Genomic DNA, 15831 nt, shown 5'->3' on the forward strand with positions numbered 1-15831 from the left:
CCCGGCGTCCCGCGCCCCCCTGCCGTGGAGCGGCCCGACGGAGCGGAGCGAGGCGGTAAGTCGGGGCGAGTGGGAGGCTGTGATGCCCGCGCCCGCTGCACGCGGGACAGCTTCGTCCCTGCTCCCCGCGGAGCGCGCGGGAGCGCGTGGCACCGGCGTTTCCATTCCTGGAAAGCAGGAGCTGCGCCCTAGCCGGGACATTGCGCTCACGCACACACACGCACATACACGCTCACACACGCGTGCACACACACACATTTGTTCAGGAAAAATCTTGAGTGATGCCTGCACTTTGTCGTGACCGTATCTGAGTGAGTAGAGAAGCAAAGCCCCCTCCGTCCTCCCTCCCGCCGCTAGTCTCCTCGCCTCCGCCTGTCACGCAGGAGACAGCGGCTGCTCTTCCAGGGAGCTAAGCGTCGGGGCCTGGCCGGCGCGGGGCTCTGGCCTCGCCGAACCTCGCGACTCCTTAAATGGCTGCCTGGCGCCGGTGCCGTGGGCAGCGTGCGCGTGGCCGTGTGGGTTGGGGTCCAGGGTCCCTCTGCCCTCTGCCCTTCACCTCTGTCCTGCACCCCGCCCGGCCCGCCGCGGCCCGGCCGGGGACGGAGAGGGGAAGGCAAACATCAGCTCCTCTGGAAGCCGAGCCCCGTGGATTCCCACGCTCAACTCCAGCTCCGGCGGCCACATGGAGGGGAGGGGTCCGGGCGCAGCGGGTGTGACGACCGCCGCGTGTTCTCAGAGAACTCACCGGATTGCACGCCTACTAACTCGAATTCTCCGTCTTGATCGACCTATGTGAGGCTTCATGGAGGTGTTCAACGTTGCTCTTCTCCCTGCTCAGTCTCAAGTCCGCCTTCTGTGGGACTGGGTTCCATGTCAGAAGATCAAGGTCTTCCGAGGTCCAGCAGAGGGAGCCAGGGGAAAGCAGCAGGGACTTCAGAACCAGTCACAGGGGTTGGGAAGACAGAGCTAATTACCTGGATGTTTGACACACACACACACCACTTCTGAAGGCTGTTCCAGTGAACGTCAGTGCTCCTCTTATGACTCACTTTACCACAAATAACTTGACCTTTGCGTTTATCATTTGAGATTTTTCTTAAATCTTAGGGATTCGGGATTCTGCGTGTGTGAGTGTGTGTGTGTGTGTGTGTGTGTGTACTTCATAGAATTTTTCAATCTTCATTAAAATAACATGATCTTAAAAAACCATGGCACAGCTTCCTGCCTGAGGCCGAGGGCTTCCTTCCCTGACCCGGGTCAGCCTGTGCGGGGAGCTGCTTTCTCTGCCTGGCATCTTAGCCGGGGTCCCCACCCATCTGCTCACACTGGAAGTCAGAGGGAAGTTCTAGCTCAGTGTGCATGCCTCCCCCCAGCGTCCGGGACACATCAAGCCTCAGTAACAAAGGTCTACCAGGGGAGACAAGAGAAAGTGCTCCCTGTACATCAGAGATTGTGTGGCCATGTTCCTTGCTAGAGCTGGAGGTTGTGTGGCCATGTTCCTTGCTAGAGCCGGAGGACGGGAACTGGCGAGCCTTGCTGCCTTACCCACGCACAAGCTGGCTGGGAAATAACTCTGTTGCTCCATGTATGCGGACAAAAGCAAGACCTCCAAGTGCTGCTGTAAATTTTCTGAGTGTCTGCAGTTACTGTGCACTAGAAAAGAGGATGCCAGGGATTCCCGAGACAACACTGCGTAGAGCTGAGCTCTATTTTTCAGATATGAATATATAGATTTCCTTTTGCTGATTTGGCATTACTTTTATTCTTTTTATTTTTTTGCCAGTTTGGGGTTTGAACAGTAGGTCTGGGCGCTGTCCCTGAGCTTCTTTTGCTCAAGACTAGCACTCTGCCACTTGAGCCACAGCGCCACTCCCAGCTTTTTCTGAGCAGTTTATTGGAGGTAAGAGTCTCACAGACTTTCCTGTCCAGGATGGCTTCAAACCACAATCCTCAGATCTCAGCCTCCTGAATAGTTAATGGCAGGTGTGAGTCACCGGTACCCAGGTATTACTGTTTATTCTGTAAAAAGTAACAGAGAGACTCACATGCCTTCTGCAAAGATTCACCTGTGTAATGGAAATGATGCTTAGCACAAGTCCAGGACATATCACAGATTATCAGCCTTTGAAATTCCAAAATAAATTTGGTGTTCAGGGCAAAGTTTGAAAGTCTTTAGGATGGTCTTAAACTAGACATAAAAATGTGTGTGTGTGTGTAGGTGCACGTGTGTTCCCAGTTTGTATGTTTTATACTCAGACATCTATTATCTATTGTGAAACCAAACTGAGAACCATTTGTAAGTGCTTGGTTGTGGCCTTTGGGGTTCCAGGCAGAGCTGTAGGGCTCCCATTTGTATCATTCACTGCTTCTGCTAGCATCAGTATTCCCATTACCATGATCTTACAGAACACAGAGCAAGCAGCAGCACACGAGGTCAGCCCTGGGACACTCCCCCCCCCCCCCCCCGTCAGCCCAGCGCACTTGCTCCTCAACCAACCTCTTCCTGTATTTGATGCTGCGGTCAAGAAAACTTGAAATCAAGCAGTTGAGGTACTGAGTTTGGCAACCATCTCTGAATTTTTAAGAAATGAATTCTTAAAAATGAATTCTTAAAAAGTTTATTCAAGACTTCTCAAGCAGTGACAGTTACTCCCCTTCCTTCCTTTTTGCCCTTCTTCCCTTCCTCTCTCCCTCCGTCCCTCCTTTCTTTCTCCCTCCCTCCCTCCCTTCCTCCCTCCCTCTTTCCTTCCTTCCTTCCTTCCTCCCTCCCTTCCTCCCTTCCTCCCTCCCTTCCTCCCTCCCTCTTTCCTTCCTTCCTTCTTCCCTCCCTGCCTTCCTTCCTTCCTCCCTTCTTCCTTCCTTCCTTGCTGCCTTCCTTCCTTCCTTATTCCCTTCTTCCTTCCCCTCCCTCCCACTTCTCTCTCTTTCTCTCCTTCCTTTCTTTTTTGAAATCCCAACTGTTGACTTTGGAGATTATCTTGGAACAAGAGCATGAAATTAGGCTAATTGCTTCAGTTTACGGTGGTTGTCCTTTGACTTCTCTCCAGATAGGGAGTGTGGGTGTAAATGCTCCACTTACGTTGTGCGTTTCATTCTTTAACCATGACCTTTCCATGTGCGTCTACACATATTTGGTCTTTAGGAGGAATTTCTTGAAAGACTCAAGGGTTCTAGCCCTTGACCATGGTGGCGTTTTCTTCTGGGGGTTGTCCTGGCCAAATGTGTAATAGCAGTCCGGGATTCCTCCAGTGTCTAGGAGCACCATTCTGCCTTTTCTCTTTGTGTCTGCAGAGAGTGCCAATGCCCTGGGGTGGGTGTGGGGGGTCAGGAAGTCGCCCTCAGCTGAGAGCCATGGGAGCTAGCGGCAGGTGGTTCCTCTGTGGGTCCCTCCCCGCTCGTTCTCTGGGCGGGTACAGTGAGCTGCACAGACAGCACCTGCTGTCTCTTGAGAACCGGTGGTGACCTTCCCAGATGTTTTACCAGCTGAGGGTTAGGAATTAAAGTGGAGCGAGATAGAAATGGTTAAAATATCCAAACCCATCACCTAGAGTCTACTGTATGCCACCACGCCCAGCGTTCATTCTCAAGCCCCCGGCCCGCAGGGTCCCCACGCGGGCAGCGTGGCCTTGGCCACCGGCGCTGCAAGGCTCTTCTCCACTCTGTGCCCCACAGTATCACATTGCTCACAACTCCGGCCTTGGATGAGGTTTGCACCAGAAACATGAGTGAACCAGGCCATTTTCTCTAGCTAACTTGCTGCACATTGTTTAATAGAACAGCACATTGTGTGTTTGTATGAAAGACATTCATTGGTAGTGATTTTGCAGGATAAATATTATATGCTCTCCTCCCTAAATAAAGAATAAGTACGATTTGTCCTTCCAAAACAAAGGTCATGAGAATGTGGCTTAGGTCATGGGGAAACAATTTGCTTTTTAAAGATAGTAATCCCTTTTTATGTGCAATAAATTTTGCTAATTCGCCACAGTTTGAAACAAGTCCATGAACGACTCCTATTGCTGGACTGCTGAGAAAGGGTGGTAAGGGACCGGTGCAGCGTGGAGAAATCCTCCTGGTGCGTGAGAGATCTGGGGTGCAGGAGAAGAGCCCAGAAAGCAGGGAGGAGAGGGGACAGGAGAGGGCGCATGGTAAGGAACACGCTTTGGAGAAGGAACGCAGACTGGATAGGTGCGCACCGGCCGTTTCTTCCTGGTGAGCGGCTTGGAGACAGACCGAGCCCCTCCCACCTGCCCCAGGCCTGCCAGGCCTCCACCGTCCACCTGCCTTTACCACAGAGTGCAGTTTGAGCACACCTGTCACACTTTCTCAAGTTCCTGAGTGACACTTTAAGCCACGTGAGTTTGCCCTACCCGTTCAGACGCGCGGCCCCGGCTTTGATGCCTTGTCTAACAGAGCCTGCTGCCTCAGTTTCTGCCTGCGGACGCCAGACCTGCTTCATGGCACAGGTTCCCATCACCCCGCTCACACCGTTTACCTCTGTGAGGCAGCCTGGCTCTGACACAGGTTTGATATGCATCAGAGCTTCTGAGGAACAGGGAAGCCTTAGTGACAGAGGGCTGGTCATGCCCTGTGACCCCTGCCTGCCCTGTGACCCCTGCCTGCCACCTGGTCACCTGCTCCATTGTCATGCCCACCTGACTCCATATCTGTGCCCTCTGACCTCTGCCTGCTCTGTAGGACTGTCTGCCTGGCTCATAACCCCTGTGCTGCCGAGGCCCCTTCACCAAGAGCACTGGGCCCTCCAGGCAACGCACCCAGTCCCAAATCTAATGAACGCCTTTGCTGACAGTCTCCTGAGCACCCCGTGGCCTGTTCCTGGTCCCCCACACCGCTCCTGACCGGGACTGGACAGGCACATAGAGACCAGTATCTGTGAAGAGCTTTAGTGTTAGTGGTGAAGGAAACCATTTCACTCCTCCCATAACACCAATGTCTGTCCCTTATCGCCATTCTGCCGTAGTCTCCTGGGCATCCCACTTAATGATTTAATAACAAAACAAACAACAAAGAGTGTCTATCACCTTTTTATTCTTTTCACCTGTTTTCTGAGAAATCATAGTGCAAGAAACAAGAATATGATAGAATTATAATTTCAGAACTATGAAAATAATTATATGTAACAACGACTCAGGGGAACGTTATGAAATTTAATCACAAAACTTCAGCTTTGCATTTTATTTGGTTGGGAATCGATTTTCTCTTTTAGTCGCATGGAATTTTCTAGACTGGTAATGTGGTAGTAGAAAGCAGTGGCTGAAACCTAAAGGATACCTTTAAGGGTCCCCTGTGACCCTCATGGTCCTTTTCAGAGTGGGTGTGTGCTGCCTTTGCCTACCTCGCTCTGCGGTGAGTGCGTGACAGGCATGCCCATGCCCTGTGATGTAAGAACCCCTGAGTCAGGACCTGTGGTGACTCAGACGCTCCCTGCTCTCCATTTTCAGAGTACGACCTGGTGTCTGCTTACGAGGTTGACCACAGGGGAGAGTTTGTGTCCCACGAAATCACACACCACCAGCGGCGCCGACGTGCAGCAGACCGGCCCGGAGGGGACACTCTGCACCTCCGGCTGAAGGGCACCAGGCACGACTTCCACCTGGACCTGAAGGCTGCCAGCAGCCTGGTGGCTCCTGGATTTCTGGTGCAGACGCTGGGCAGGCAGGGCACCACGTCCGTGCACGCGTTCCGGGCCGAGGACCTCTGCTTCTACCAAGGCTCCTTGCGCCACCAGAGGAATTCCTCGGTGGCTCTTTCCACCTGCCAAGGTTTGGTGAGTACAGGCAGCCCTCACCGAGGTGAGGTGTGGGTGGCAATGGGGAAAGAAGCAAAGCAGAGAGCGCCCTCTAAATCCCATCACTTGTGTTTCTGTTACTGTGCTGTGCACTTCTTTGATCCGTAAAAAGCAAGTGGAAAAAAATATGTCAAGTGATACTTTAAAAAATATGCTCTGCAGCCACCCTGGGCCCACTTGGAAATAATGTCCACACTCACCAGCCCTACTCATGCGCCCATCTGTTGTTCTGCACTAACTGTGGAAGAACACTGCTGATAGAGAAATATACGTTGAAATCTGTGGCCCAGTCTGAATGGATTCACTTCATAAGGGGATTTTGTAATTTATTTTACATGATCAGAACTGGAAAAATGTCAGTGGCTTGGCCGTGTGGATTATTTGTAGAATTCTGAGTACTTTATGTCGCTTGCTCTGATAATGGTGACAGATGACAGATTAGAGGAAAGGTGAGGCTGGCCTTGTGGGTCTATGCCTGTGCTGGTGCCATCCTGGCCTTGTCGCTCTTTGCCTGTGTTGGTGCCTACTTGCTTTCTGAACATCTGATTTAAACAGTGCCTGAGGCGTCGATGCATTGGGGCCCTGTTAAGACTCTGACTGTTTCCCTCAATTCTGAAGCGCAATGTATTACCTTTTGTGCTTCTTAAAGATTTCCATGTTGTAATGGAAATGTCTTAGGAGATAGATTGTTTCAAACAAACGAATCTCAGACAACTAAAAGACAATTTGGCAGAATGAAAATATGTGGTCAAAACACTTCCAGGTCTTGAAAATGTGAAGGGTTTAGCAAATAGGTTTTTGGACTCTGATTTTCATCTCTTGAAATTGTATCGTCTGCCTAACAATAGCTTTCTTCATGACAGAAGAGCGCCCCATCCCCACAGCTCAGAAATCCATGTGTTATGCGGCAGTGTGAGATGCTGAAAATGGTTAGCCAGTTCTCTGAAATAACTAAGCATATGCATGTGCTAACTCCTATAAAATATCTCTAAGTTAGCAACATTCTGCCTTTTAAAGGAATTTGATACGAGGTGATCTCATTTCTACTTTCATGTCTGCAAGGCTTTGGGGCTTTGCTTTGAGAATGGACACAACCAGGAGTTACCAGACAGAGGGTGGTGCTTACTTGGCACTCTTAGTGAGCATGAAGACATAGGGCTGATTTCTCTTTAGCACTCCCAAGGAAAAAAATAGGTCTTTCCATTTCCATCATGCAAAAGTTTCAGACTCTCTTCCTTGGGTTTCCTCTGCAATGCCTTAAAACAGGAACACAAGTCATCTAGATGGCCGAAGGTGTGCCTTTCCCATCCCATCCAACTTGGTAACATTGAATTTGTCTGCAGAGATTTAGCAAGGTGCTTCTCCCATTCACCTTAATGATCCAGGCACAGTGGTAGCTCTGAGACTCTCAGAGGCCCGGCACTCTATGGTAGCTGAGTCTTGCCCTGGGATCTGTCCCATCAATCAAGTTGGCTGGCAATAATTCCAGATTGCTTGTCTCTGTCTGAACTTGATGGGAGTTAACAGCAAAAGTTGTGAGTGTAGAATTACATGAAAGACAAAGAAATGAAAAAGGATGTCATAAAAGGGCTCTTCCTTGGCAGTGAACAATGGAATCTGATATTATGGTCATGGGAATAGAAATTCTTATGCCTTCATCATGAAACTTCCAAGGACATAAATTCCAACTCCCCTGGTATTTCCTCTATAGCGCGTCATTAGGAGCATGACCTCAACTAGCCTTAAGAGTAAGAGAGTGGGGTAATTTGTCATACAGACATGCAAATCAAATGCATTGGAGAGAGGATAAAATGGTCCTTATCTTAGGCAGACCCATAAAAGTGATATAGATAAAAAAAACAGGAATGGAATCTTCAACAGCTATAAGGTCTGTTATTCTTTGCGATTATCTACCCCTCCTCTTGTGGTTAATCTGTTATCCCTAAAAGAAAGCTCCTTCCTGGGCCCATTGTCATTTGGGGCCCATTCAGATTCTGACTGAAGTGTTAGGTAGATCTCCGTTCTCAAGTGAGAGTTTTTGTTTTGTTTTGCTGCAAAGGACCAAACCCAGAGCCTTGGCCTGGGTCTTCAGGCTCAACACATGTGTCTCCCGGGAGTCACACCCAACAGCCCTTAGATGAGCATTTTTATAGGGTTTCTAGTTGCATTTTATTGACCTGGCTCCCTGATAGGAGTTGGGATTTGGTAGAACTTTCTGCTCTGCTCTTGATGTCTAACAAGGAAACTGCCCAACACACAGATAAACTAATACTAGGACATCAGATTTTTGTAGGAAAAAAGACCTCCTGTGGTCAGCCAGCAAGAAACCAGGAAAAACAAGCTCAGAGAGGCAGATGGAGATAAATCATAAATCTGGGGCTAAACTCTGCTGTTTCCACTAGTTCCTTCCTACCTAAGAGATAGTGCTCGCACAATGTTCAAGAATCCTATGAGGAAGAAGCTGTTTGCTGATGGACAGCGACGGTTTTAGGCTTTGTTTGTGCAGAATAGATGCTCACCGTGCCTTTCCAGAGGTGTGTGTCCTGTTTTTGTTCAGGCCAAATCATCATGTCCTGCCCAGGAGACTTTCAGCTATGCCAGCAAAATGCCTTTGCTTGGGTGACCTGGCTTCATCTACGCATGTCCATTCTTGAAAAGTTAGTCCCTAAGCGTCCTTGAATGGATTCCAGAAGCTTTACCTGAAAACAAGTGAAGACTGGGTTATTTGTGGGGTTTATGTCGGTGTGTGAGGTCTCAGTGACTCTGTTCTCATGTACTCGCTTTGGCGGAGTGGAATGGAGAACACATTGTAGAAAAAGATCCTGCCTTGTAGAAATACTCCTTTGTCTCCCTGTTCTACATGATGAAAACGCAACTTCAAAAATGTATGTTTTATGAGTAGAATATCTGATATAGTTTAACTGGACAACCTTATTCCCAGAGAAATAGTATGGGTTTGTTCTCCTCAGCCACAGATTTTGAATTTGGGTATATTTTCCTAATAGCCCTCTGAACAGTTGGTTGTGGCATGCTATGAAGTTTGTTGATGGTATTGATCTATTTGTAGTACATATTCAGAAAGAAGAGAAGAAAAGGGGACATAAGCATTGTATTTTAGATTTTACATTCTCCATAATGATATCCACAGTGAATGATCTTTGGAATGGTATACCCCTGGATCCTTCTGCATCTGGGCCTAAGGAGGCACTGGAGAGAAAGAGAGAGGTCTTACTACAGCCTAGCAAAACAAGACCGGTGTGGGCACCGGGAAGCCCTGGCTCCACCCTGATACCTCTACACACCTTGCTTGGGGGGGGGGCAGGGCCGAGCATCTTGACTGCATATACAAGGCTGGTGCCACCAATGAGTGACAAGGGCGAAGTCCACCAGGAGCGTTGCACTCGGGGACCGTCACGCACTGTTTCAAGGTGGACCTGGGGCAGCCTTGTGAAGCTCCCACCAGTTTCCTCCTAGCCCTGGATGTGGTGTTCTCAGGACATTCTACAAGTAGTCTTTGTAACCACAATGAAGGGAGGATAATTAATTTGATCTGGGATCACTGTGAGGATTTTCTGCATGGGTTGAAAGTGTTTTTGTTATTTTTCCCCTCAGCTCTTTGACTATATCATTCTACAGCCTTCTGGCTTCCATTGTTTCTGGTGATAACAACTTTTTAGTCCACTAGGGTTTGTACATCTTAAAAATATCATTATGCTCTTGATAATTTCAAGAGATTACTGGGTCATGGGCCAGTTTTCTCCTTAGTTTCTTCTTTGAACATTTTCAGTATGGTGGATGCAGGGTGGGTGTGTTCGTGATTATTCTTTTATTGAATATTCTGAAAGGGCAGTTTAATGTTTCATCAGTTGAGAAAAAAATATTGAGCCATTATTTCTTCGCTAATCTTTTCTCTTCCTTTCTCCCTTGCTTATGTTGTTGACAATGTCCCACGTTTCTCTGAGTCTCTGTGCATGTTAAATTATTTTGCTCCTCAGATGGCATGCTATTTGTTAACTTATAATCGAGTTTAATGACTTTTCAGGTAACAATTGAAATTTGTTACCAAGCTATTGAGGCAGAATACTCACTTTAGAGATCTTACCTTTTCTACCCTTTCATATCATTTCTCTTTATTTATGCTCTTTTTAGATATTCTCATCAAGGTCTAATTTCTTTCTTCCTATTCAAATCAATTTTTAGTGTACAATGAAGTATGTAACTGTTTGGACACAGAGTAAATGGTTACTGTGGGAATGAAATATCCTGTCCATCTTCCTAACAGTATCTCTCTTTATGTGTTTGTTGGGGAGGAGGGAGAAAAGCCCCTAAGCTATAGTCTCTTAGCAAACGACCAGTACGCACTACAGGATCATTAACTGTAATCACCATGCTCTCTGTTAGTTATCCAGATTCGTTTATCTTACATAAGTCTAGGTGTGGGTGCTTTAACACACTCCTGCCTGCTTAAGTCTTCCCTGTCTCTAGGGTCAATGTTCTAATTCGGTTTCCATGCATTTATTTTTAAGAGTCCACCCTTGAGAGAGATCATGCAGTATTTGTCAATGTCTGACTAATTTCAATTAGAATAATGCTTTCGCTCGAGTGTTGCAAATGTGAGTTTCTCCACCTCTAAACTATTCTCAACCAGGATGTCCACTGTTTTTGACAATGACCTTGGGTGTGAACTTTTCAACTTTCTGTTCCACTTAAAGTCATCCATGGTAGTTGAGTTTTTTGTTTCCACAGCCAATCTCCAGGGAGGAGCTTCTAACATTGAACTACAGTTGGGATTTCCAGAATGATCTGTTTCTCTACTTACAATGCCTGCTTTTTTATTCACAAGTTTTTGTTCCATACTAACCTTTTATTTATTTATTTTTTGTCAGCCTTGGGGCTTGAATTCTGGGCCTGGGTATTGTCCCACTGTCCCTCAGCTCTTCAGCTCAAGGCTAGCGCTCTACTACTTGTGGCATTGTACCACTTCCAGTTTTCTGGTGGTTAATTGGAGATAAGAGTCTCACAGACTTTCCTGCCTGGGCTGGCTTTGAACCCTGATCCTTAGATCTCAGCCTCCTGAGTAGCTAGGATTACAGGTGTGAGCCATTTTTCTTTTTGCAATGAGTGATTTACTTCAAATGTACATACAATAAGTAATATCAGCATTTCTCAACCTGTTTTGGGAAAAACATAAATAAAAATTATTTTGTATGGAAAATGATAAACACTCTAATTTTTAGTGTAGTTTATCTAAAAGTGGTTTGATCACTAGGACTTTTGATAAAGCTGTTTGTGGAAACTCCACTAGTAAATTATTCCAAATGGTGTTTGCTTAAAATGAAAAAATGATAAAAGAGATAACACTGGTTAAGATGCATTGTACTCATAAATTGACATGTTATAAAACTGCTTAAAGACAACAAGAATACAACAAAATAACATGCTTTTTCATCACATGTGATAAAACAGAATTATCTAAAACATTTCATGTTTGAATTAACATTTTTGCTAAATAAGTGAATGGTTTAACTGCTCTTGACATAAAATTTACATGAGATTTAACACCTCTAGAATTAAGTATACTGTTTATTCAGATAATGCATATGATACTTTTTAAAATCAAATGATTCTCTTATTATCAAAGATATAAAAATTTGGTAAATATTGTGATTTTTCGTTCTGTTTATGAATTCCCCTGTGTGGTTGGAGGTTTGCTCAGGGAACTGTTTTGAATCGCACTGGGTTATCTCCAGACCAGGGACTCTCTGGACACTGCAGTCATTGAGAGACTTGTCTGAAGCACCCAATAAATCCTAGAAAGCTGCCTGAAATACTGCCAGATTTCCAACTGACTCTGCAAAACGTTTTTGAGCCAGAAAAATAGAGCAGTATTAGCAAAGTAAGAATCAGCACTGAGAATGGGGAGAAGAGAGAGTAGAGCATCATAAGAAAATTAGGGAGAGTAGAGCACTGCAAGAAACTCTCACTCTCTGAAGGCCTCGTGGTGGTATAGCCAGATGCAATGTGATGTTGACAAGGAAGCCCTGTTCTCAAGGCTGGTTGTGGTTAGGAAGTGTGTAAGACAGTTGTGGGGAACTACCTGGTGGTGGTAACATAATCTCACAAACTTCTATTAATTACTTATGAATAAATGTAAGGTTAAAAGTTTTTAATTGAAGAGGTGGCACTGTGGCTCAAGCCGTAGAGTGCTTGCCTTGAGCTGAAGAGCGCAGGGACAGTGCCCAAGCCCAGAGTTCAAGTCCCACGACCGACAAAAAACAAAACAAAACAAAAGTTTTTAATTGACAGCAACATACCTATTTTATCTCTAGAAGTCCATCCAACTATTGTTTTATGAAATGAGCTTGACTGTGGATTTTCCTATTAGTTTAACATTCATCACGAAGAGCATTGGGTGATTAGACACATTGAACTGCAAACTATATGGAGGTTTTATTCTACTTGAAGCCTAAAGGTGAGGGCTGACTTGACCTACCTTCTAAAGCCAGGTGAAAGTTTTCAAACTCCTGTCTAGCCAAGTTTCCCTGACATGCCCTGTATGGTTTCACATTGTAAGGGAGAGCCCGCTGAAAGGGTTTAATGTTGGAATATGTGTGGAGATTATGAAGTTTAGCAGCTCTGTCCCGGGATAGCGAAGGTGAGCACACAGGAGGCAGGCTCCCTTCTCATTAGCATAGATGCTCCTGACACCCAGGTCAGCAGGCAGATGCTGCCCCCAAGGACAGAAGTCTTATGGACTGTTGCCAGACCAGTCTCATTTGCTCTTGGATGGTATTCAGGTCCAAACCCAGAGTAGCCAGGAGGTTCTTCATCCCCAAGCTCTACCTGCAGAAAAAGGAATCCCTGAGAAAACATGGTCTCTGTAGTCAGTGGCTCTGGGGAAAGATCTGTATCCCAGACTGTCTAAGGGACAAAGATGCTGTGTGAGTGTGTGTGTGTGTGTATGTGTGTGTGTGTGCATGCACACGCACGCGTGTGCGTATCTACGTGAGTGAGACTTTTGTAGCAGTCAAGCAGTTGTCTTTCTGGGGAGAGGCGCTGCCCACTCCTCACACTGACATTTTGGAATCCATCTCCTCCAGTTGTGATTATTAATGTAATTGTCAAAGACGACAGTATTCTCTGTTATTTATGTTATTTACTCAGGTAATTACCAAAGACGACAGTATTATCCAACTCAGGCTTAAAAGAATGGGAGATGGAAGTAGTGAATCTTGCTGCAGGGCACCAAGGAGACATGATATATTGGAACTTAGGAGGCCAGAATCAGCTGCTGATCCCAGAACACATCACCACTGCCAAGTCTGGTCCTAACAGGAAGTCCCTAGTGAAAGACAGGAAATGAAGAAGCAGACAGGAAGTAAGAGGAACTACAGGAAGCCCATAGGGAATAGACAGGAAGGAGTGGCTCTTTTACCTTCTTAGATCTGATCTTGGTCTACTCTGTGGACTGATGGAGGAGGTGAATGGAAAGCAGGTAAAAAAAGCAGAAATGGATTGGTTAGATCAGTACCAGGTCCATAAAGTATAAAGTAGGTGGACTGTTTGGAGTTCTGAGTTGGTGAGATTTTGTTGTTGATGGTATTGTTTTAATCATTATGTCACCTAGTTACCTACTCTGTAAATAGAGTAGAGCAGGTATATCTGAACTTTTCTTCCTTTATTTCTAGTTCACACTCTTGCAATTATTTCTGGCATACAGCAAAGACCTCAGTAAAATTCTCCATGGCAGGGTGTTTTTCCTACTCTTCCATTCATCTGGTGTAAATTAAGCCTTCTGCATAGTTTTCTTAGAAGGAGTGCAGCTTCCTCAGTAGGCCTGAATGTTCTGTTTTGTTGTTGTTTTTAAACCACATATAGAAATAAATGGGAGTTTGAGGACTTGGTTTACAAACTCTGTGTGTGTGTGTGTGTGTGTATTCACTCTGTCTGTGTGGCCAGACCCTCCAAGCTATTGCTGCAGCAAAATTAGGACATCCTTATCTACTGGTCCCAGGCCAGACTCTGAATCAAAGTGAATGACTATGCTTCAGGAGGCCCAGTCCTCAGTATTGCAGACAGAGCGGGTCTCCCCCATGGGACAGCTCTCAAGTGCCTTGACCCCAAAAGTGAACTCAAAACTAATGGCTGGGGTGTTTTCTGTTGTGTCTCTGGTGTTTGTAGGCATGTGGTTTGTTTTTTGAATTTGATTCCATTGTATACTAATACCTATCATCCTTTGCCACTTTTTGTACATAAATTTTACTACTCAAGAGTTTGTTTTAAATATTTTTTTAGAAAAAATGGCATGTGTTTTAAAAACATTATTATTTTTTTAATCACAGCATTTTAAATCAGTAGCAATTGGGTACTATGGTTTTATTTTATTTTATATTATTTCAGGAAATTTTAAGTGGAAAATTGTTTTAAATGCAACGCTGAATAGTTTGAATTTATATTTTTACCTCAATAATTAATGTGCAACAAGGAGGTATAATATGGCATAGCTCGCCGGGTACCAATGACTCACACCTGTAATCGTAACTACTTGGGAGGCTGAGATCTGAGGACTGTGGTTCAAAGCCAGCCTGAGCAGAAAAATCCATGAGACTATTATCTCCAATAAACTATTCAGAAAAAGCCAGAAGGGGTACCATTGCTCAATGGTAGAGTGCTAGCCTTGAGCATAGAGAACTCCAGGACAGTGCCTAGACCCTGAGTTCAAGCCCCAGGCCTGGCAAAAAAATAAAATAAAATAAGTCATGGCAGTCATTATATCAAATTTGAACAAGTTTGAAACAAATATTCAGCTCATCTGTGGCAGAACTAAAAATGCCATGCTGTTTACTTGTGAATGTGATATGGATGATAAAATAGGTCACCTGGAGGTTAAGATGACATTGAGATTGTGTGACGTTTCACTAGGTCATGACATGGTATTTTCAGTTACTCTAGTTTTTTCTCTCTGAATTGTTACTTGTCCACCCTTAACACAGTAGAAAAGTGGACCAAAACAGGTAAAATTAGAGTAAGAAATTAGTGAATTATTTTATTCTTAACACATTTATCTATAAAATAAATTAGTGATTTACTTTAATCAATAAAAATCGGGCTGGGAAGGTGGCTCAGTGGTAGAGTGCTTGCCTTGCATGCCTGAGGCCCTGGGTTCAATTCCTCAGCTCCACATAAGCAAAAAGAAAAAAGCTGGAAGTGGCGCTGTGGCTCAAGTGGTAGAGCGTTGGCCTTGAGCTGAAGAGCTGAGGGACAGCACCCAGGCCCAGAGTTCAGGTCCCACAACCAGACCCCCCCCCAAAATGTACCTCAACAACCACCGAAAGACATAAGAAGTTTATAGCACCTATAATTTAAGGGCTGCTTGACTTATTCTGAGAAAAAAAAAGAACTGAACCTGGTGAGCTCTGGGCAAGTGAAGGAGAGCGCATTGGCCAGCCCTCAGGCAGGAAGCAGAAGGGAAGAGCTTCCTGTGACACATAGTGGGAAGGAGCTTGGGAGACCCTGGTCCTGTGGTCTGGATTAGTGCTGATGTCTCTGAGCAGCCCCTTGGCCCAGCACTCTGAGCTTTTGTTTCGCAGTTTGTGATGCACTTGGACCTTGGCGCATTGCAGGAGGATTGTGTTAGACTGCACATATGAAAGCCCATAGCACGAGGTTCTGTGCACAGTAGGAGCTGTGTAACAGTTTGTTCTCCTAACTCTCCCTCACACATTTCTAAACCCTATAATACAGATAAAACCAAATTGGAAAGTCAGCACGTGCTTTGTACCACAAGTGGGTTTGGAGTTAGACCAGAGGCGACATTTTCCTGACCTTCAGAGAAAGCGCACTGATGAGACAGAATAAGATTAGAATATATTTTATTTGCACCAGGCGCATTGTAGGGATTTATTGGAAACAAATAGCATGATAGAAAGGCATATCATTCAATCCAGCTACTTAAAATATAAGCCATTGTTTGTGTAAATTATAGAACCATTGCTTTGTCCATGCTTTTGGAAGAAAGTTGT

At 45.5% G+C, this 15831-nt stretch overlaps 1 protein-coding gene across 1 annotated transcript in view; it reads left to right on the forward strand.

The window, feature by feature from the left end:
• The window catches only part of Adamts16 (ADAM metallopeptidase with thrombospondin type 1 motif, 16), a 99799-nt gene that overhangs the window by 1126 nt on the left and 82842 nt on the right, over window positions 1–15831 (forward strand). The window contains exons 2-3 of the mRNA XM_013013835.1: window positions 31–55; window positions 5463–5788. Of these exons, the coding sequence (XP_012869289.1) occupies window positions 31–55; window positions 5463–5788 (351 nt within the window). The remainder of the gene's footprint in view (window positions 1–30; window positions 56–5462; window positions 5789–15831) is intronic.

Source organism: Dipodomys ordii, unplaced genomic scaffold (assembly GCF_000151885.1).
Source record: "Dipodomys ordii isolate 6190 unplaced genomic scaffold, Dord_2.0 Scaffold21, whole genome shotgun sequence".
Lineage (NCBI taxonomy): Eukaryota > Metazoa > Chordata > Mammalia > Rodentia > Heteromyidae > Dipodomys > Dipodomys ordii.